At 44.7% G+C, this 23,838-nt stretch overlaps 1 protein-coding gene across 1 annotated transcript in view; it reads left to right on the top strand.

Moving 5' to 3' along the window:
- LOC138285403 (collagen alpha-1(XXVIII) chain-like) overlaps positions 1–23,838 on the top strand; it is a 196,383-nt gene that overhangs the window by 149,326 nt on the left and 23,219 nt on the right. The window contains exon 32 of the mRNA XM_069225287.1: positions 7,894–8,451. Coding sequence (XP_069081388.1) covers positions 7,894–8,451 — 558 coding nt within the window. The remainder of the gene's footprint in view (positions 1–7,893; positions 8,452–23,838) is intronic.

A 23,838-nucleotide genomic window follows, 5' to 3' on the forward strand; every position in this document is an offset into this window, starting at 1 on the left:
CGTAGCTGTAATCAGCCTGGACACCAAACTGGAGACAAGGCCTGTCCCAAGAAAAAAACCACTTCTACCTCCACCCCAGCTAACACTGGAATGGCTAGTCTCCAAGTGGGATCAACAGTGTGCCCAGAGCAAATCAGGTGTCACACTGAAGCTACATTAGTCTCTGAGGGTGGGGTGGATATAGCCACACTGGCTGCCTGGCCTCCTAACATGCAAAAATACAGGCAGCAGCTCTTAATTAATGGGACAAGTGTAGAAGGCCTGAGGGATACAGGTGCCAGTGTCACAATGGTGACAGAGAAACTGGTTTCCCCTGGTCAATACCTGGCTGGACAAACTTATCCAGTCACCAACGCTGACAATCAGACTAAAGTACATCCCATGGCTATGGTAACTTTAGAGTGGGGAGGGGTCAATGGCCTGAAACAGGTGGTGGTCTCCTCAAATATCCCAGTAGACTGTGTGCTCGGAAATGACCTGGAGTCCTCAGCATGGGCTGAGGTAGAACTGAAAACCCATGCAGCCATGCTGGGTATCCCTGAACTGGTGTGTGTCAAGACAAGGGCACAGTGCAAGGCTCAGGGTGAAAAAGTAGAGCTGGAGTCTGGAAAAAGGGCCCAGTCTACCAAGAGAAAAGGAAAGCCAGCTGGGAAACCAGCTGCAACACAACAACAGAAAGAGAACCTCTCTTCTCAGGAAGAAGTTCTGCCCTCTGAGGGAACTGAGCCTATGGAGTTAGAACCTTATCAGGTTGAGCTCTTAGGCCCAGGGGGACCCTCAAGGGAGCAGTTGTGTAAGGGGCAAGAAACCTGTCCCTCTCTTAAAGGCCTTAGGCAGCAAGCTGCTGAAGAGTCCAATGGCAAGAAAACTGGAACACATAGGGTCTATTGGGAAGATGGGCTCCTGTACACTGAGGCAAGAGATCCCAAACCTGGTGCCACTAGGAGAGTGGTAGTGCCTCAGGCGATCAGAGAGTTCATACTGACCTTAGCCCATGATATTCCCCTTGCAGGGCATTTGGGACAAACCAAGACGTGGGAGAGACTAGTCAACCACTTCTACTGGCCCAACATGTCCCAGAAAGTTAAGGAGTTTTGTGTCTCCTGTACCACCTGTCAAGCCAGTGGTAAGACAGGTGGACATCCAAAGGCCCCCCTCATTCCACTTCCAGTGGTGGGGGCCCCGTTTGAAAGAGTGGGTGTGGACATAGTGGTTCCACTTGAACCTCCCACAGCCTCAGGAAATATGTACATCCTAGTAGTAGTGGATCATGCTACTAGGTATCCTGAAGCTATTCCCCTTAGGTCGACTACTGCCCCTGCAGTAGCCAAGGCCCTCATTGGTATCTTTACCAGAGTGGGCTTCCCTAAGGTGGTGGTGTCTGACAGAGGAACCAACTTCATGTCAGCATACCTGAAACACATGTGGAATGAGTGTGGAGTGACTTATAAATTCACTACACCCTATCATCCACAAACTAATGGCCTTGTTGAGAGATTCACCAAGACATTAAAGGGCATGATCATGGGGCTCCCAGAACAACTCAAAAGGAGATGGGATGTCCTCTTGCCATGTCTGCTTTTCGCTTACAGAGAGGTGCCTCAGAAAGGATTAGGGTTCTCACCCTTTGAACTTCTGTTTGGCCACCCTGTAAGGGGACCACTAGCTCTTGTGAAAGAAGGCTGGGAGAGACCTCTTCATGAGCCTAAACAAGACATAGTGGACTATGTACTTGGCCTTCGCTCAAGGATGGCAGAGTACATGGAAAAGGCAAGTAAAAACCTTGAGGCCAGCCAACAGCTCCAGAAGTTTTGGTATGACCAAAAGGCTGCACTGGTTGAATTTCAACCAGGGCAGAAAGTCTGGGTTTTGGAGCCTGTGGCTCCCAGGGCACTCCAGGACAGATGGAGTGGCCCTTACCCAGTGCTAGAGAAGAAGAGTCAGGTCACCTACCTGGTGGACCTGGGCACTAGCAGGAGCCCCAAGAGGGTGATCCATGTGAACCGCCTTAAGCTCTTCCATGACAGGGCTGATGTGAATCTGTTAATGGTAACAGATGAGGATCAGAAAGCTAAGAGTGAACCTCTCCCTGATCTTCTCTCATCAAACCCAAAGGATGGCTCAGTTGATGGAGCGATCTACTCTGACACCCTCTCTGGCCAACAGCAATCTGATTGTAGGAGGGTCCTGCAACAGTTTGCTGAGCTCTTTTCCCTAACCCCTGGTCAGACACACCTGTGTACCCATGATGTGGACACAGGAGACAGCATGCCTGTCAAAAACAAAATATTCAGACAGTCTGACCAAGTTAAGGAAAGCATCAAGGTGGAAGTCCACAAGATGCTGGAATTGGGAGTAATTGAGCACTCTGACAGCCCCTGGGCTAGCCCAGTGGTCTTAGTCCCCAAACCTCACACCCAAGATGGAAAGAGAGAGATGAGGTTTTGTGTGGACTACAGAGGACTTAATTCTGTCACCAAGACAGATGCCCATCCCATTCCTAGAGCTGATGAACTGATAGACAAATTAGGTGCTGCCAAATTCTTAAGTACCTTTGACTTAACAGCAGGGTACTGGCAAATAAAAATGGCACCTGGAGCAAAAGAAAAGACCGCATTCTCCACACCTGATGGGCATTATCAGTTTACTGTTATGCCCTTTGGTTTAAAGAATGCCCCTGCCACCTTCCAAAGGTTGGTGAATCAAGTCCTTGCTGGTTTGGAATCCTTTAGTGCAGCTTATCTTGATGATATTGCTGTCTTTAGCTCCAACTGGCAGGATCACCTGGTCCACCTGGAGAAGGTTTTGAAGGCTCTGCAATCAGCAGGCCTCTCTATCAAGGCATCCAAATGCCAGATAGGGCAGGGAACTGTGGTTTACTTGGGACACCTTGTAGGTGGAGGCCAAGTTCAGCCACTTCAGCCTAAGATCCAGACTATTCTGGACTGGGCAGCTCCAAAAACCCAGACTCAAGTCAGGGCATTCCTTGGCTTGACTGGGTACTATAGGAGGTTTGTGAAGGGATATGGATCAATAGTGACAGCCCTCACAGAACTCACCTCCAAGAAAATGCCCAAGAAGGTAAACTGGACTGTAGAATGCCAACAGGCCTTTGACACCCTGAAACAAGCAATGTGCACAGCACTAGTTCTAAAAGCTCCAGATTACTCCAAGCAGTTCATTGTGGAGACAGATGCCTCTGAACATGGGATAGGGGCAGTTTTGTCCCAAACAAATGATGATGGCCTTGACCAGCCTGTTGCTTTCATTAGCAGGAGGTTACTCCCCAGGGAGCAGCGTTGGAGTGCCATTGAGAGGGAGGCCTTTGCTGTGGTTTGGTCCCTGAAGAAGCTGAGACCATACCTCTTTGGTACTCACTTTGTAGTTCAAACTGACCACAGACCTCTCAGATGGCTGATGCAAATGAAAGGTGAAAATCCAAAACTGTTGAGGTGGTCCATCTCCCTACAGGGAATGGACTTTATAGTGGAACACAGACCTGGGACTGCCCATGCCAATGCAGATGGCCTTTCCAGGTTCTTCCACTTAGAAAATGAAGACTCTCTTGGGAAAGGTTAGTCTCATCCTCTTTCGTTTGGGGGGGGGGGGGGTTGTGTAAGGAAATGCGTCCTTGGCATGGTTACCCCATGACTTTTTGCCTTTGCTGATGCTATGTTTTGATTTGAAAGTGTGCTGAGGCCTGCTAACCAGGCCCCAGCACCAGTGTTCTTTCCCTAACCTGTACTTTTGTTTTACACAATTGGCACACCCTGGCATCCAGGTAAGCCCCTTGTAACTGGTACCCCTGGTACCAAGGGCCCTGATGCCAGGGAAGGTCTCTAAGGGCTGCAGCATGTCTTATGCCACCCTGGGGACCCCTCACTCAGCACAGACACACTGCTCGCCAGCTTGTGTGTGCTGGTGAGGACAAAACGAGTAAGTCGACATGGCACTCCCCTCAGGGTGCCATGCCAACCTCACACTGCCTATGCAGTATAGATAAGTCAACCCCTCTAGCAGGCCTTACAGCCCTAAGGCAGGGTGCACTATACCATAGGTGAGGGCATCAGTGCATGAGCACTGTGCCCCTACAGTGTCTAAGCAAAACCTTAGACATTGTAAGTACAGGGTAGCCATAAGAGGATATGGTCTGGGAGTCTGCCAAACACGAACTCCACAGCGCCATAATGGCTACACTGAAAACTGGGAAGTATGGTATCAAACTTCTCAGCACAATAAATGCACACTGATGCCAGTGTACATTTTATTGTGAAATACACCCCAGAGGGCACCTTAGAGGTGCCCCCTGAAACCTTAACCAACTACCTGTGTAGGCTGACTGGTTTTAGCAGCCTGCCACACTCAAGACATGTTGCTGGCCCCTTGGGGAGAGTGCCTTTGTCACTCTGAGGCCAGTAACAAAGCCTGCACTGGGTGGAGATGCTATCACCTCCCCCAGGCAGGAGCTGTAACACCTGACGGTGAGCCTCAAAGGCTCACCCCCTTTGTTCCAGCACCACAGGGCACTCCAGCTAGTGGAGTTGCCCACCCCCTCCGGTCACGGCCCCACGTTTGGCGGCAAGGCCGGAGGAAATAATGAGAATAACAAGGAGGAGTCACTGGCCAGTCAGGACAGCCCCTAAGGTGTCCTGAGCTGAAGTGACTCTAACTTTTAGAAATCCTCCATCTTGCAGATGGAGGATTCCCCCAATAGGGATAGGAATGTGACCCCCTCCCCTTGGGAGGAGGCACAAAGAGGGTGTACCCACCCTCAGGGCTAGTAGCCATTGGCTACTAACCCCCCAGACCTAAACACGCCCTTAAATTTAGTATTTAAGGGCTTCCCTGAACCTAAGAATTTAGATTCCTGCAACTTACAGAAGAAGAGGACTGCTGAGCTGAAAAACCCCTGCAGAAGAAGAAAGAAGACACCAACTGCTTTGGCCCCAGTCCTACCAGCCTGTCTCCTGCCTTCAGAAGAAAACTGCTCCAGCAACGCTTTCCCTGGGACCAGCGACCTCTGAATCCTCAGAGGACTGCCCTGCTTCCAAGAGACCAAGAAACTCCAGAGGACAGCGGCTCTGTTCAACAAAGACTGCAACTTTGTATCCAGAGGAGCAGATTTAAAGACCCCTGCAATTCCCGCAAGAAGCGTGAGACTTGCAACACTGCACCCGGCGACCCCGACTCGACTGGTGGAGAACCAACACCTCAGGGAGGACCCTCTGGCGACTCCGAGACCGTGAGTAACCAAAGTTGTCCCCGCTGAGCCCCCACAGCGACGCCTGCAGAGGGAATCCCGAGGCTCCCCCTGACCGCGACTGCCTGACCCTGAAATCCCGACGCCTGGAAAAGACCCTGCACCCGCAGCCCCCAGGACCTGAAGGATCGGAACTCCAGTGCAGGAGTGACCCCCAGGAGGCCCTCTCCCTTGCCCAGGTCGTGGCTACCCCGAGGAGCCCCCCCCTTGCCTGCCTGCACCGATGAAGAGACCCCTTGGTCTCCCATTGACTCCTATTGGAAACCCGACGCTTGTTTGCACACTGCACCCGGCCGCCCCCGCGCTGCTGAGGGTGTACTTTTTGTGTGGACTTGTGGCCCCCCCTGGTGCCCTACAAAACCCCCCTGGTCTGCCCTCCGAAGACGCGGGTACTTACCTGCTGGCAGACTGGAACCGGGGCACCCCCTTCTCTCCATTGAAGCCTATGCATTTTGGGCACCACTTTGAACTCTGCACCTGACCGGCCCTGAGCTGCTGGTGTGGTGACTTTGGGGTTGCTCTGAACCCCCAACGGTGGGCTACCTTGGACCCCAATTTGAACCCCGTAGGTGGGTTACTTACCTGCAAAAACTAACATTACTTTACCTCCCCCAGGAACTGTGAAAATTGCACTTTGTCCACTTTTAAAACAGCTAAATGTGTTTTATGTAACAAGTATATATGCTATTGTAATTATTCAAAGTTCCTAGAGTACTTACCTGCAATACCTTTCAAATGAGATATTACATGTAGAATTTGAACCTGTGGTTCTTAAAAAAACGTAAGAAAAGATATTTTTCTATAACAAAAACCTATTGGCCTGGAATTGTTTCTGAGTGTGTGTTCCTCATTTATTGCCTGTGTGTATGTACAACAAATGCTTAACACTACTCCTTTGATAAGCCTACTGCTCGACCACACTACCACAAAATAGAGCATTAGTATTATCTCTTTTTGCCACTATCTTACCTCTAAGGGGAACCCTTGGACTCTGTGCATACTATTCCTTACTTTGAAATAGTGCATACAGAGCCAACTTCCTACATCTGGGAAATGTTTTTTTCATTTCTCATGTGTCAAGTGGGCGGATATAAATAACTTGCTCCAGAAAGAGGTGATCAGTAATGCTTAGTCTCAGTACCAGGAATTAAGAGATGACTTGTGATTTTATACTGGAAAGTATAGTTTTTTCTGATGTATCTCTATGCTAGGAGTGCACGTATATAGAGACCTTCCTATGTGAGTACACCATTTCATTAAAAACCAACCATGATGAACTGGGCCTTGCTGACCATATGAGAAACTGGAAACCTTTCATGTGCTTTCATGGATTGAAACCTTCTCAGCCCACCCATCCCTAAATAGCTGCCCGGAGGGAGTTAAATAGAGATGTTTTATGGCCTGATATACACTTTGCTGCTGCAAAGAAACAATGCTCCTGGGTATTGTACCTCACCTCAAAGTATTCAGAGTTTCTCCTCTGGATCACTTGTAAAGCCTAGCACCTTCCACTCAATATGTGCTCTAGAAATAATTATTTGGGTCCATCACCAAACGGGATTTACAGAGGAGAATCACAAAACCTTCCTTGGAAAGGGTGGTACTTACTTGCTATACTAACTCGCTTGGTAAGAAGTAGGTGTGATATTTAAGACTTTTCCAGGGCTGCTTTAGACTCCCAGGTCCTGCATCCACAACTTGAGTATTTGCTTATACTCCCACCTAAGTATGGATGTGAGGCACAAGCATGGGTGTTCCACTTACAAATGTATGTATTTTATTCAACTGGAGTGAGATTAAGGGCTTGTCCTCCATTTATTTTCTGTCAAGGTCCAGTTGTGTCAGCTGTCCTGCTTGGAGGTGATAGACCAATACAAAGATGCTGACCAGGATGAGCATAGCCACATACCTCACATGTGCTAATAATATTTGTTCCATATCCATTCATGGAGTTAATTTAAAGGTTCACACTATTTCGCAGAATGGTGATTCCCTCCACAAAGATTGTGTTTGCTCCACTGAAGGTTGCTCATACGAGTCCTACTCAGAAATTTAGAGGCCCAACCAGTGTTTGGAAAGGGCTCCCTACCACCAACAGATTGTACTTTCACCTAACCAATAGATATACAGCCGAAATGGTTGTGTATAATAAACAGTTGTAACATTCATTTTTACACACCAACTTAATAACTGTCCCATAATGTCATCAGCCTTGTCAACAGCTTAGTGTCTAAAGCACTCACTGCTAAACTGTGTTTATAATATTAAGAATAACAAGGTTTATTGCTAGTGTGAGTCAGCCTTTCATCTTTCTAAGGTTGAAAAATACTTTCATTTGTATCAAGGTAATTCACATAGTACATTACAGTGCTTTGAAGCTGCAGGCCTTCATTAATGAGTGTCACATACCTTCTATATTTGCATAAGTATATTAATTATTGTTCCAGGACATTCAGTAGTAGACACAAAGCATACTGGGAGACATATGTTTAACCCTACTTAATGCATGATTCAAGAATGTGCATAAACGTGTACCATACTGCCATATACAAAATAAGTTCACATTTGTTGGTAAAGCATGAGTGTTCATTGCTTAAGTGACCATTAACATAATTTTGTCCTTCCTCCTTCAGGTTGTGGTGTCAAGTGCAAGGAAATCCCCATGGAGCTTGTGTTTGTCATTGACAGCTCTGAAAGTGTGGGACCAGAAAACTTTGAGATTGTAAAAGACTTTGTGACAGCTTTGGTGGAAAGAGTGACTGTGGGCAGAAACTCCACAAGAGTTGGCCTTGTGCTATATAGTGCAGAGGTGCAGATAGAATTTGGGCTGAACAGGTATGCCACCCAAGAAGAAGTGAAGCAGGCCATAAGGAAGATGCAGTACATGGGAGAAGGGACATACACGGCAACTGCCATTCACAATGCCACCCAGAAAGCATTCTTTGGTGCCCGGACTGGTGTAAGGAAGGTGGCCATAGTTCTGACAGATGGGCAAACAGACAAGAGAGAGCCAATAAAGCTGGACATGGCTGTACGGGAGGCCCATGCAGCTAACATTGAGATGTACGCTATCGGAATTGTTAACTCTTCTGACCCCACGCAGGCTGAATTTCTGCGAGAGTTGAATTTGATAGCATCTGATCCTGACCAGGAGCACATGTATCTGATCGACGACTTCAACACACTTCCCGGTAAGTCAAATATAATTTCCACACAGATATCGCTACTTCACCAACAGAAATACCAGATAGATGTGTTCAAATCAGCAAGCTGTTTTAAAATTTGGCCTGGGAGCAAATGGCGCTTTCAACAAAAAGTAATGCATATGGGCTTGAACAAATCTTTTTTGAAGAAGGGGTACTTCATGAGGATTCACAGACTAACGAATAAACAGAAGTGTCCTACCTGAAAAGATGCACAGCATCTAATCCTTGTTATGCTGATTTCAACAAAGAAAACCTTCAAGGAACAGACATCAAATTAACAAAAAGAGATTTTTGAACTCAATCACCACTAAGGCTTTTGTCAGAATACACAGAAATTTCATGGCCCAATTCACAAAGGTAAACTTATACTTTTGTGTAAGTTTAGAATTTTTTGCAATTCACAAATAAATTTTACAAGTAATCTCTTTATGACTCTGGAGTCTGTGCACTCATGGCGGATACTCTGCACATAAAAAATAGTCTTTCGTAAAGATACAACTTGTAAAATTCCTTTGTGAATTGCGAAAAACTCAAACTAACACAAACTTGTAACTTTACCTTTGTGAATCATGCCCACAGTGTTTACTTTTTTAAAATTCATTGTTTGCAATAATTATTCCAAATCATGGGCTGCCCATCTGAGAGGTATATCTTTTAAGTATTAAAGGTCATAATGAATGGAATAAGTTTTTATGTACAATCGTAGCTCGAAGCAAGACATGGGGAAGGCGAGATAATTGGGGAATGTGAGACTGAGGAGTGGCAATCTGGTAAAACAACATATCCCCCTATGTCTGTAGAGTTCACACAGTCATTTAGGCACTGGCCTCACATCCTTCCATCTGTAGGGATTACATGTTTATCCAGTGCTTAATTTGTAAAAAATAAATAGTAATAAGTGCCAGGGCCCTCATTGGGAAGCCACTGCAGCTTGCACCACTCATTGCCACTGCCAGCATTGTCAATTACAGTAAAAACCCAACTACTAACCATCACACTCCTAGAGGTATGACAATTCAGACAATTCCAGGCCCTCAAATCTATAATTATTGGTTGGGTGGCAGGTATTATTATTTTTTCATGTATATGGAATTAATAAACAACTGTTGTTGTTCTCATCCTCAAATAAAACAAGCAGCTGCACCATGTGGGAGACAGTCTTAAGTGCAGGTGTTGGCAATTAAGCGCCAGTGCGAGCACTGGGAATCACCAGCTCAAATTAAGCACTGCATTTATCAGGAACTGGCAGCACATCTTTTAATTTTTAGGGACTATACATTCAAAGATATTTTCAACATAACCTGAAAATATTCAGAGGTAAAGCCAGAAAAACTTTGACATTCAGCATTTCACCCATATAGCCACTTTTTTCGTAGAGGGAACAAAGGAATAATTAATCACATGAGACAGTCCAAACTTACAGTAAATTGCTGTGCTAAACGTTTGATGTCTATCTGGGCAGCTTTTAATGAAGCACTGTTAACATGAAATTGTGCTGCTATAATTTATTTTTCCTGCCTCAACATTTGAAACCAATATTAGCATTTCCTGTGGGAAGAGGTTAATTTATTAGTAGGACACCACATTAAGGTTCCCTCCAAACTGTACAAAAGAATAAACTGAAAATAAGTCATTTTATTCACTATCTATATAGGGTTATGAAGGGAAAACATTGTGAATCATAGTTTGCTTGGTCCCAAATACTACTAGTTAGCCTGCATGACTGTACCTCAATTCCTGACTTAGTAAGTTAGGAGACAAGGGACAGCACACCATCAACCACAAAGCAGAGCAGTTTGGAGACCTTCACTAAGTCATAGTGGTAAATCCACAGTCACTTGCTCTTCTATAGAGGTCCAACAATGTTTCTCCAAGCTCCCCAAAGATCAAGTAGCTAATTATCTGAAAGACCCAAACAGCCCTCCTCGTTTAGAGTCTCCATTATCAGTCAGCTAAGATGAACAGTTATGTGTAAGGGTACAGTATCAGTTCCTTCTGAACATAGAGGAGCTCCACTTTGTCCAGAAGAAGGAGAGGACCTTGATTGTAAGATGGAGCATGTCTGAGAAACTCAATCTGGATCAGTGACTTGGTGAATGCATCAAATCCACAGCTATCTTTGGAACTAGGGGAAGTAGTAAAAGGACAGTAAAAGACAGGCACAACTAATTTAGAAGCAATAATTCTCCCAGGAACAGGGAATCTCTGCTCATCCAAGAATTGTAAAGAATACACTTGAGGTCGTCCTGATTGCAAATGGACTCACAATCAGATTCCCCCAATGACTGAAGAGAAGTGATCCCAGAAATGTACAAGTCAGTGTTCTCTGGGAGTCTGTTTGTTGAAAGTTTGAGGGTCTCACTAGATGGAACAGTAAGAGCCATAAGTCCTGAGCTCAGTTTCATAAGTTTATTTCCAGGTGTGTGATTAGGCACCTTCTTTTTTTCATATGGAACATGGATATGATGTTGGGCCTAGGCACACAAGGAGGACAAAAAGGCTACTGTCAGGGTCTTTTAGGCCAACTTGGTTGTTACAATGATTGTCAACCCATGGCGGAATTAAGCATATTCCAGGGAATCAGTAATGATCAACATATGATGATTAGGAATAAAAAAGAAATACCCTTAGAGATGGAAAGCAGCAATGATAACTGGGATTTCACTCCTGATCTGGCAAGAATTAACAGATCAATCAATATGACGTTGACAGTCAAGGACAGTAGTATCCTATTACTGATAGTGAACACAGCCTGCAATGAACCTAAAGAACTCGCCTGAAGCTGCCACATAAGGACATATAAGTTAGCATCTGGTAAATTGACTGTGCATAGATAATTGTCTGTCTGTAGTGCTGAGAGGATGTGCAGAGTCACCATCTTTTAGAACTCTTTGGCCAGGAATACACTGACTGGATGCAGATGTATTATGTCTTTGAGACCAGCCTGGATATTATTTTCCACCACAAAGACCATGTAGTAAAACTTCAAGATCCTTTCTCTTTGCTGAATGGTTTTAATACCCCATACTATCCCTACTTTCGTCGCTTGTGCCATAAAATCATGAGAGACTGGGTAGAGGTGGGGAATGGGGGATGATAGCTGGAACCCATGACTCACCATGGGTCCACAGTATCTGAGTAATGGCTCTTCAGGCTAGAAACTTCTGCAGTATTCAGCATCTTTAGTGGTAGGATGAACCATACCCACAAGGGTGGCTTAAACCAGCTTCATTTTCTCAGTTGAAAAAGATGGTTTTGAATTTCATACCTTTTGCTGCTTCCTCTGGTGGGTGCTGAAGGAATGCTCTTGATGGCTACTGATGTTAGTGAAGCAGCAGACACTTGCCATGAATGAGATCTGCTTTTGTATGAATAATCAGTTTTGCTTTGCAAAGGCTTTGCTGTGGGACTGTTGGAGATCATGGCCTAGTATGCAGTGCTTAATTTGTAAATAAAAACATCCCAGTGCCAAAAGCTCTCCTCTGAAACAAGTGGCTGCTGCCCTTAAGTGTGCGAGCACAGAATACTGAGGCAACTTAATCCTGAAGCCATCTCGGGCCTCTTTAATCCATTTACGTCCGCTTCCTGCCCGTTCAGTTCACTCTTGCTGCTTTCTCCCTTCTCCCTTTGCGAAGCTTTTTTCATTTTTCTCTTTCTCCAACTCTACATATGAGCCTTACGCTCGCAGTAAATGCTTAAGGCAGAAAAATAAGTGCCGGCCCTCAAAAATAAGTACCAGTGCTCCGCACCGGAAGCCACCAGTACAAATTAAGCACTACTAGCATGGAACAATAGAGCACCGGATCGCATTTTCTAAGCTATTCACAAGTTCACTAAGCAAATAGTTTCTAACCGTCAACTGTAAAGTTCAGCCTTTTTATTAGGTGCTCTTGGGAAGGTGTTTCACACCCATTAGCAAACTCATACCTCACCTGTGTCAATGTGCCCCAGTGCAGAACTCAACAGAAAGACAACAGCTTCTTATTCAGGGACACCTGAATATATGTGAGACTCGAGGTAAGGAGAGGCAGAAATTTACCCAAAGATTTCCACATCTTGCCATAGCAACTTGCCCCAATGATACCTGCATTGGCTTTGCACAGGTGCATTAATTATTTCCAGTACACCTTTTTGCTAATGAGTCAAGGGACTTAGTATCCTAATCCAATAATTCAGAAGCCAGGTGAAGGGCATTTGCTTCAGTAACGAGTGGTAGGAGTCACAAATGTTTGCACTGGAAAATGAGTAGCACACACAGATGGGTTCTTCCAGGATTGCCCTATCCTCAAAGCCTTGGAGGGAAGTAATGAACCAAGCATTTTATCAGACGGCGCAGTACTCTCCATAATTCCCATCCAAAACACTGTAACGCCAGAAGTCCATGGGTTAATATGGCTTTAGAAATCTCAAAGTGCTCCCTCTCCTCTTCTGCGTAGTTTTTGTACCTTTCTGAAGTAGTAGAGATATGTTGGTATAAGGGAAGACTGAAAGCTACTAGTACTGTGGCATACGTACGCTTTAGCAACTGCATTGAAACAGGTGGTGCAGACACAGCCAATAACAATAAAGTCAACGGCATTCACTAAATAAGGCCCTTAAAAACAGACCTCACTAATGCTAAAGTCACAACTTAGACAGAGGTATCCAGGGTCAGTACATTTCGGACTGAAAGGTACATTGTAAGAAATGTGGTTACTCGTTAAGGGGGAGAGGTAAAGCCATGCCCATGCAGCAACCACAATCCTTGACAAGGTGAAATCACAAGCAAACTCCAAATTAACCTGTGCACGACCCTTGGGTAGCTTAGCACAAAAGTACCCAGGATTAACTTAGAGGCAATGCGTAACTTATTTATTTAGCACAATAATAAAGTGAAACACAACACAAGAAAATTCCCACACCACTTAGGATGCGTTGCGCAGCAGCGGTTCCAATGAGCTGCAAGGCTGCAATGCAAGGCCCTGCATCATCGCCAAGGATGCTGTCAGTGAGGGGGCTTGTGATGCAAAGGCTTAAGTTCTCGATGTGTCACACAGCAGCTGTTCTCAGGGGTCTGCAGGCTGCGATGTGAGTTCCTGTGTTAATTCATGCATTATGCACCAGTCCCGATTCGGAGACCTGTGAGATGATGCGTTGCGCTGCATCAGTTCTGCAGGGACCACAGGCAGGACACCTTTAGGCCTACTTCCTAGGGCCCAGGATTGGGGTGGCACCACTTAGGTCAGGGACTCAGTGCTAGCAGAGCCCAGGTACTGAGTTAAAGTTTTTTTGGAGCCTGATCAGTCCCTGAGGCTCTGCTTAAGAGGCCAGCCAACTAGCACTTGGAATCACCCTAGTGATTCTTCATCGTCCACCAGAGACTATTTGCTGACACTATCGAACTCGCCTCAATCTCGTTCCTCACCGGCAGACGATATCAACACCTTTCAAGAAGCTCTAGTTCAAGGTGCAGCAAAACTAAACATTCCTATGGCTGTTCCAACTCCATCCACTGCGGTCATATTCGAGACCAGCAGCGCACAGCCTCCAGACCTTTGCTACCACTAGTGCCAGGTCTTCTGGAACCCGCCTTGGAAGTCTTCCTTACACCGGCTATGACTAAGTCTGCAACTTCCAGGCTACCAAAAAAGTATCGTCCTCCGGAACAAGACCCTTTGTTTCTGTATTCCGATCCTCCACCTGATTCACTTGTGATCCTGGCTGTTCACAAATCTCACAACACATCTCCGTCTGCTACCTCTCCTCCTGACAAAGAGAGTAGAAAGGTGGATTCGACTGGCCGCAAAGTCTGTAGTTCGGCAACAACATCCATGAAGGTGGCAAGTGCAACAGCCCTCTTGGGCAGATATGATAGGGCCCTGTGAGACGCTCTACTTCATTTTGTCGACCAACTCCCAAGGGATCAGAAGGAGGGTTTTTTGGAGATTTTCCAAGAAGGTGCCATGGTCAGATTATTAGTGCATCGGCAGACTCATCCCCAGCACATGCATACTGCCATGGAGTAACCTTATGAAGGCATGCCTGGCTGCTTCTAAAGTCGCTGAAACCGGACGCTCAGCAATGCATTCAGAACTTGCCATTTTCAGGATTTACTCTGTTTGGCTCTCATGCCGACAATGAAATGGCAAAGATGAAGACTGAGGTCGATACACTGAAGGTGGTAGGCGTTGAAAAATTCAAAGAGCAATGAAGATCCTTTCAACCTTTCCAGCATCACTATACTTCACAGAGGGTTCAAACCCCTCAGTGGCTGCCTGGAAGATCTCAGCAGCAATTCCAAAGATCCTACCAGCCTCAGCGAAAACAACAAAGAGGACAGACTGCACACCAGCCCAAACAGGGTACTCAACAACCTCCAGCCTCAAAATCCTGAAAACGCTCTTCCCCCTCGTCCATTAACCACTACGGTGGGGTAAGCGTCACTAATTACCTGGCAGAGTGGCAATGAATTACAACAGATGCTTGGGTCTTGAACATTGTGCAGAAGGGTTATTGTCTCAGGTTTTGCACCCCATCATCGAGTATTACGCCAAGGTCAACCACTTCTCATCTTGACCTTCTAAAGGTGGAAGTCACCATCCTGCTGGAAAAGAAAGCGGTAGAACCTGTTCCCCTCAACCAGCAGGGAAAAGGCATTTGCTCAAGGTACTTCCTTATTCCAAAAAAGGACAAAAAACTGTTCAGACCCATTCTAGACCTAAAGGTTGCCAACAAATGGATCCGAAAAGAAACGTTCAGGATACTGGTCTTACACCAAATATACCCCCAGATTTACCAGGGGGACTGGCTTTGCTCAGTCAACCTGCACAATGCCTACTTTCATATCCCCATCACGAAAAAGCATCAGAAGTTCCTGAGATTTGTTGTGGGACAACAACACTTTCAATACGCCATCCTACCATTTAGTCTCAAGTCAGCACTCAGAACTTTCCCCAAGTGCATGGCTGTGGTGGCAGCACATCTTTGGAGGCACCGAATCTTTGTCTACCAATATCTGGACGATTGTCTAAACAAGGCATCTACCTTTCCAGAAGCCCAGCTGCACTTCAAATGGACATGCAATCTCCTTTATCGGCTAGGGTTCCATGTCAACTTTCTCAAGTCCATGACAACACCAGTCCAGAAGTTGCACTACTAGTTTGGAGCTACCATTCACACACTACAGGGAAAAGTGTGTGCTTCAGAGGAAGAACGCTTATCCATTCTCAAGAAGTGTTGTGCTCTCAAAGCTATGCATCGGCCAACAGTGGCCACAGTCTCCTCACTTCTTGGCTCCATGGTCTCCTGCATCTTTCTGACTCCCAATGCTCACCTCAATATGCAGCCTCTCCAGGAATGCCTGGAGGACCAATGAAATCAACTGTTGAGAAATTGGGAAGACAGGATCATTCTATCCACCTATGCAATCAGATCCCTCCGTTGGTGGTGCTCTCCAACCAATCTCCTACAAGGGATGCCATTTCGTCCACAGGCTCCATCGCAGACCATCGTGATTGATGCCTCTCTCCTCAGATGGGTGAACTCATATGGATCACCTACAAATACAAGGCCTCTGGTATCTGAGGGAGACATTATGCCACAACAATACTCCTCAAGCTCCAATACCCTGCTTGTCCAAACGGAAAATACAACCACCATATACTACCTGGAAAAGCAGGGGGTAACCAAATCCAGAGTCTTGTCTTAGGAGGCCCAGATGATATGATACTGGCTCCTTGCCAAGAATTTGAAGAAAGTAGCAACTCACCTTCCAAGCGTTCAGAATGTCCAAGTGGATGCCCTCAGCAGGGTTCTTGATGAGAACCACGAGTGGGTATTGAATGAAGACGTCGTTCAAGATATCTTCTGTTTGTGGGGCACATCTTCTGTCGACCTTTTCGTCACAGTGGGAAACAGAAAATGCTGCGGCTTTGCTGCCAGGTTTTACCATCCAGAATTGTTCAGGAATGCCCTGTGGATAGACCGGTCCAACAAATTTCTGTATGCCTTTCCACCAATTTCCCTGGTCCCAGCAGTCCTACTAAAGCTCTCAACAACGTAAGCAAGAATAATCCTCATTGCACCAGAGTGGCTGAAGCAATGGTGGTTCCCAGACCTTCTTCACCGGTCTCTCTGACCACATTTCAGGCTGCCATGCAGACCAGACCTCCTGACAAAACTCGGAGGACAGATGAGACACCCCAACCTCTCCTCCTTGAGTTTGGCAGCATGGCTCCTGAGCTAGTACAGTATGGGCACTTCAATCTTCCACAGGATTGTATGGAGATCCTAAAAGAGTCAAAACGGCCATCCACCCGAGATGCATGCCTTCAAATGGAAGAGATTCTGCATCTCGTTTTCCTCCAAAAAGATAGACCCTACTTCTTGCCAGTAGGATGTCATTCTACCATATTTGTTACACCTGGCTAAATCTGGTCTGCAATTCTCTTCTATTAAAGTCCATCTGGCAGCTCAGAGTGCATAAAGAAAAGGGTCCTCGCAAACCTCTTTCTTTAGGATTCCAGTCTTCAAAGATTTCCCAGAGGGTTTAAAGAAGGTCATTCCTCCAGTTAGGTGCCCTTCTTCACCATGGGAGTGTAATGTGGTCCTTTCATGCCTCATGCAACATCCATTTGAGGCCATACACAAGGCATCACTCCAACCCCTCACTTGGAAAACTGCTTTCCTTGTGGCAATTACATCAACATGTAGGTTTAGCGAGATTCAGGCTCTCTGTGCTCATGAACCTTACACATTCAACTCCTCCAAAGTAGAGATGCAAACACATCCTAAATTCCAGCCCAAGGTTATCTCTGACTTTCATGTCAATCACTCGATTTCCTTGCCAACTTTCTTTCAGAACCCATCTACTCCAGATAAGAGGCACTCCACTCTCTAGACGTAGAGAGGGTTTTTAAATTCTACCTAGATAAAAGCAAATCTATTCTAAAATCCCAACAATTGTTTGTTAATTATGGGCCGGTTCGCACCCATCTGGCCACCTCCAATCACTCAATCTCTAGGTGGATTGTCTCCTGTATTCTGTATTTCTACCAACTAGCTAACAAATCTTAGCTGGCAGACCAAGAGCACACTCTACCAGAGGCACCTCTGCCATGGCTGCCTTGATGAGGAATATTTCCTTAGCAGATATCTGCAGAGCTGCTACCTGAGGTCTGTCCAGACGTTTACTAAGCATTACTGCCTTGACTCTGATGCGAGGACAGATTCTCAAGTAGGACAGGCTTCTCTCAGGAACCTCTTTGCTTGATGCCGTATTTCATTATTGCTCTGTCTACTTCACCGCTGTCTATGGGATGGGCTTGCTGTTTTATTCAGCGCTTATGACTAAACATGGAAATCACCTATGAGAGAAGGAATAGTTTCTTACCTGTAACTCCAGTTCTCTAGTAGGAGTATTTCCATGATAGTCATAAGCAACCCTCCCTCCTCTCCGGCGGAGTAAACAAAATAATATTTCAGGTATATCATTATCTCAGCTAGGACTGCCTTCCAAAAAAAAACTGAGGTAACTGCCTCTCTCTAGGCATGATGGGATACTGAAGGACCAGCTGTTCTTAAAGACGCAGTCTCCTTTTTCTTCATTTATAATGGCAGGCTATGGGTTACACTGCCCTGCACTCCTTCATCCTTATTTTGCCCATTACAAAAAGGTTTCGGAAAGATTTTTTCTGCTAAATTTTCTACTTATTCATGCATTTGAATTCATGTCCCTTAGCTATTTGTCCTTTTTAAAGCAAACAAGATGAAGAATTTCGGACACTGTAGCCTTTCCTTTAGGCTGCATATTGACATTCTTAAGTGACCTTGCAAGCCTTCTTGAAGTAAGACTAACAACAACAGTTAAGAAGATATATTGGAAAAAGTGCTCCAGGGTCCCCGCAGGCAGGCGGAACTATTCAACGCTTACGACTATACGTGGATATACCCCTTCTAGACAACTGGAGTTACAGGTAAGAAACTATTCCTTTTTCACTACCAGGACATGTAAAACATAAAAGTACATGTCCATCTTTTTATATGCATTGCACCTTGCCTTGTGGGGTGTCCAAAACCTACCCTAAAAGTGACTTATATGTATTAAGAAGGAAGATTTGGACCTGGCCAAGGATTTATTTTGCCAGGTCAAAATGGCAGTTTAAAACTTCACACACAGGCTGCAATGGCAGGCCTGAGAAATGTTTTACAGGACTACAGTGGGTGGCACAATCAGTGCTGCAGGCCCACTAGTAGCATTTAATTTACAGGTACTTGGTACATAGGTACCATTTTACTAGGGCCTTACAAGTATATTAAATGTGCTAATTGGGTAGAAGCCACTTCTACCACGTTTAGGGGAGAGAGCACAAGCACTTTAGCATTGGTTAACAGTAGTAAAGTGCACATAGTCCTAAAGCACACAAAAATGAGATAAGCCAAAATAGGAGGGGGTAAAGGCAAATGTTTAGGTGAAGAACATCCTCATGCTGAAAAGTCTTAACACACATTGATACAGGGACTTTGGGCAGTGGCTTCCAGGGCCGGTAGATTTTAGCCTGAAGAGCTCATTGACACAGGGACCAGGGACATCAGGTCACAAAGGTATTATGGAGGGCACTCTGTATTAGGCATGCAATGTACCTCCAAATATCCCACTGTTAACAAAGTGTTACAATATATCACAGTCACGTGAGCTGTGAAAATAAAATACCATTCACCCGAGACTGATGGGAATTCTGTGGTCCCTCACTAAATATTCTTAAATGTTGTCCAGTGGCAGACCACATTTGTGGGGCCACTCGGAAGACAAGAGCCAATGTCCAAGAACCATGATGGTTTAAGTAGTTTGCCACTGGTATCCTGTGATCAATCCTACTATGTTATGCAAACTGGGCTGGGTACTTTGTTTCTTGACACGCAGGGTAGTGAGACCAACAGTCAGTAGCGTCTCAGGGAGGATGTGTGAGGGCAAGAGCACAAACATCAACAGTAAACCACAGGCAAAATTGTATTGTCCAGCCCAGTGCTTACCTTCTACTTAAAAGAAAGTACTTTATTCTTTTTTTTTTTTTTTTTAGTTCTCGTATTACCACAAAAGTCAGGAGAGGTCTTGCCATGTCTCTGCCCTTATCAGGTCCCAACCCTGAGACCAGAAATCTGAGACGCTGCCTCCATCAGCATAGAGTAAAGAGATACAGGAGGGGAGGGTGGCCATCACTCCTCCTCTTCTCAGTTGCGTCAAATTAATCTTTGGACTCTTACCATGATCAACTAGAAAAGAAAAAAAAAAGTGATCCCGTACCTATCTGTTCAGGAGAATTAATTCTATATAAGGTCTAAAAAGGTTCCCACATTCTTTGACATCTGGACTGGCCTTTACTACAGTTGAGGTCAGAGACTTTCTTCATCGACAATACCCATTCAATATGAGTGGGGGGGGGGGACTGGATATCCACTTGGAACATATTTCCCACCGTGCTATCGAAATTAAATAGTAAAAAAGATGTGCCAAGGGTTTCATCAGTTTATCATGCATATTTCCCCCAAAACCTTCATATAGTCCAAATATAATCCTTGGTAAACTAATTTCTGCTCGACTGCTTATAATGGATAGAATCGTCTTACCCACATTTTCCAAAAATTTTTGAATTCTCGGACACCGCCACCAAAGATGTATGTCATCTGCACCCTCTAATCCACACTTCGGGCAATCACTCCTCTGTTGAAAACCTATTTATCAAACCTTCTCAGAGTCCAATAGGCCCGATACAAAGTGAACAAAAGATTCCTCCTCAAGGAGGCAGGTTTCACCACAGACCAAAGTGTCTTAAAAGATGTTTGCCAGAGGTGGAAAAGGTCAAATGTCAGAAAGTCAGATTTCCACCCCTTCACAGGTAGTGGGAGCGAGGTGTCCTCAGTCTGTATTAGTACCCAATACTATCTTGAAACTTCTTTCTTTAGCCTCTGGGTGCCTATGATTTCACTTTCCCAATCCGTGACAAGCCCAGCCTCAGACTGTCCTTGTAACCAAGATTTAATTTGTATATATTTAAATCTGGACAATTTAGTGCTTGTCACATCAGATAAGAGCTCACATGAAATCACTAGTAACTATTTGCCCCCATCGTGCAATTCCTCCCTCTATTAGTGGATTAACTAAGGGATCCTGTAAGCAAAACAGTGTACTGGGGTAGTCCCAAATTGGGGCCAACTCACTATAATAGGGAATTCCCAAGTTCAGAACTTTTAATCTTACTTTTTTGTAGTATTTGGGGTGACCAAATTTGTAAAGAAAATATGCAGCCTGCTCCCGAAAGCTGCCTGTTAGTGCATGCAACAGAGGAGAGACATATTGTTTAGAAAATAGTGGTCTGATATTTTTCATTTGGAAAGCCCAATAGTAAAGCTGAAAACCTGGGAGTGCGATTCCTCAATCTAACTTCTTTTCCCTCAATTTTTTCCAGGCTATTCTTGGATTTGTATATGACCAGATAAAAATAACTACCCCCGCTGTAGCAGGGGGAGGGTGTTAAAAATAAATGTACATTTTGAGAGTATCACCATTTTTATTAAGTTTGTTCTGCCTAAAATCGAAAATTGAAGATGCGAACATCGGGTAAGAAGCCTTTTAGTTTCCCTAAAGAGATTTAAAAAATTCACATGGACCATCTCTGCCAGGATTTTGACCACTTTTACCCCCAAGATAACCAATTTAATCTTTCTCTAATCTACTGTCTTGTGGACCATTCAGGGTCATCACTATCAGTATTGACTAGGTAACCAGAGATTTCCCCAAATCTTGCTAGAATTTCGAGAAGTACTGCAAATGAACTCTGAGGGTCCTGCGTATAAATCAATAGGTCATCTGCATATAGTGCTTCCTTCAAAACCCATCCTTGATACTGAAAGGGTATTATTCTATGGTCTAATCTGATTCTCCTGGCCAACGGTTCAATGTATAGATTGAAAACAAGGGGGGAGAGGGGACACCCCTGTCGTGTTCCTTGTTCAATTCTAAACTGTGAGGATAAGGAGCCGTTGATCAAGACCCTAGCTAGAGTTGTTTTATAAATGGTTTTAATTGTCTTAAGAAAATAGTCTCCTAAGTTATTATGTTCCATCACTGCCTGCAAAAACGCCAACTCACCTGGTCAAAGGCTTTTGCAGCATCAAAAGTTAAAATGGTGAGGGGCTTATTAGTGGCGATAGGAATGTCAATTGCGGAGATCAAATCATGAACCAAATTATTTAAACACCAATCTTTCATAAAACCTTTCTGGTTGTTATGAACCAGATCACCAACCACCTTATCTAGTCTCCTGACAAGTACTTCTGTGAAAATGTTATAATCATTATTTAGTAGTGAGATGGGCCTATACGACTCACATCTCCTAGCATCTTTCTGCGGTTTTAATATTAAGGTTATAATGGCTTCATTCCATGAGAGCGGAACCGAGGTAGACCCTACAAATATTGAGTTCCTCAATTGAGTTAAAACTGGAACAAGCTCTTTTTTTAAAAGTTTATATAATTCGGCCGGGATCCCATCTGGGCCCGAGGCCTTCCCTTTTTTCAAACCAGCAACAACATTTTCCATTTCTTCACCTTGAATGCATTGATTAAGGGCCTGACTCTTGTCTGAATCTAACCTTGGGAGGGTATCCTCCCTGAGCCAGTTTTCAATCGCATCCACCGGAGCCACAGTATCTTCCTTATATAGTTCCGAAAATAATTTAACGAATGGTCCTGAAATATGATGCTCTTCTGAGGACTGCCTACCAGACCCATCCATTATTATACTTGTAATAATATTTCTGGATCAGACCTGGTTTTCCAAGCCAATAATCTCCCACATCCTTCTCCGTACTCAAAATGCGCCAGTTTACTAGCTTCCCACTTACTTCTCACAATTGATTCCAAAAAGGTCTCAAGTGAGTTTTTTGCTCCCAGAATGCGGTGCCGTATGTCAGCCTGTGTCATTGCATCCTTGGCAGTATCTATCTGAGCTTGCAAGTTGTGGAGGTTATCCTCCAAAGACTCTATTATAGCTTTAGTTCTCTTGTTTTTATAGGCTGCATAATTAATCAATCTCCCACGAATAAAAGCCTTATATGTCTCCCATACAGTAGTTATCGATGCCGAACCTAAATTAGTCTCAAAGAAGTCCTTAAAATCCCTTTTCGACCGTTGTATGATCTCCTCCTCCCCCAAAAGGGATCTATCTAGTGTCCATCTGTGGTGTGCATGTGGAGCTGTAAGGGATATGACCAACTGAACTGACAAATGATCCAAGAGGTGAGCTGGCTAGTGGGAGATGTCCACTAATTTATTCCGAATTCTCAGATCTATCAGAAAAAAATCAATTCTAGAGGCATGGCCATATTTTTTGTTCCAAAGCATGAACTTCTTAGTCTGCCCCATTCTGATTCACCAGGGGTCGACCAAGCCAACATTCTTGATTATATTGTGGAGACAGTTCCTCATTTTAGCTGTGTTGTCAGTTGGTCTAGTGGTAGATCTGTCTAGAGTAAGACTGAGCAAAACATTGAAGTCCTCTCCAATTATTATCTGATTCATGGCTCTATCTGACAATTGTGCAAATAAATCCATAAGTGGACCAGGGTCATCCACATTAGGTTCATAGTAGCAAACCAAAGTATGCAGAACCCCTTCTAGCTTAACATTCGCCAACACCCATCTCCCCCTAGGGTCACTCACATCTGTCAAATTAACCTGAGTCCCATTTTTCACAATAATTGCTACTCCTTTCACATTACAAGATTGTTGAGTGCAAGCGAACTGAGAAATCAATTTTTGTGTCTTAAGAATATTCATCCATTCCTCATGTCTTAAATGCGTCTCCTGCAGGAGAAAGATGTGGTTGTCAGATAGTCTTAAGAATTCAAGGATTTTTTTCTCCTGCCACTCACTCTGAGACTTCACATTCCAAGTTAGAATTTTAAGATTAAGCATAATATCAGACTCCGTAATCCTGTCCTGATGCAGACTACTATCTCCTGTCTCACCCAAAAACATCTATTAAGGTATGAGGACTCTTTTTTTTCTTCTCTTTTCTCCCATATGCTCCCCACCCAGTGAACATTTAACCGAATCATGCTTAACACCCCAACACTACCCTTCCCTTGCCCTCCCCTTGGGAACCCTCCTATAAACCATAATGGGTGGATCATCCTACCCCTGAGCCCCGCCACTCTAGAGCCCGCTAACCCTCCTTCCTTATTTGTTCAATTAGTGCCATAACTTCTTGAGGATCTCTCAAGCTATGCATTTTATTCCTCCACATTACCGTTAAGGTGGCCGGAAACTTCAGTTGTCGAGTGGCACCTAAGGTTTTAAGCAAAGGTTTTAAGCTCCTGCACATGCTTCCCAAGC

This window comes from Pleurodeles waltl, chromosome 3_1 (genome assembly GCF_031143425.1).
Source record: "Pleurodeles waltl isolate 20211129_DDA chromosome 3_1, aPleWal1.hap1.20221129, whole genome shotgun sequence".
In the NCBI taxonomy this organism is placed as follows: Eukaryota; Metazoa; Chordata; class Amphibia; order Caudata; family Salamandridae; genus Pleurodeles; species Pleurodeles waltl.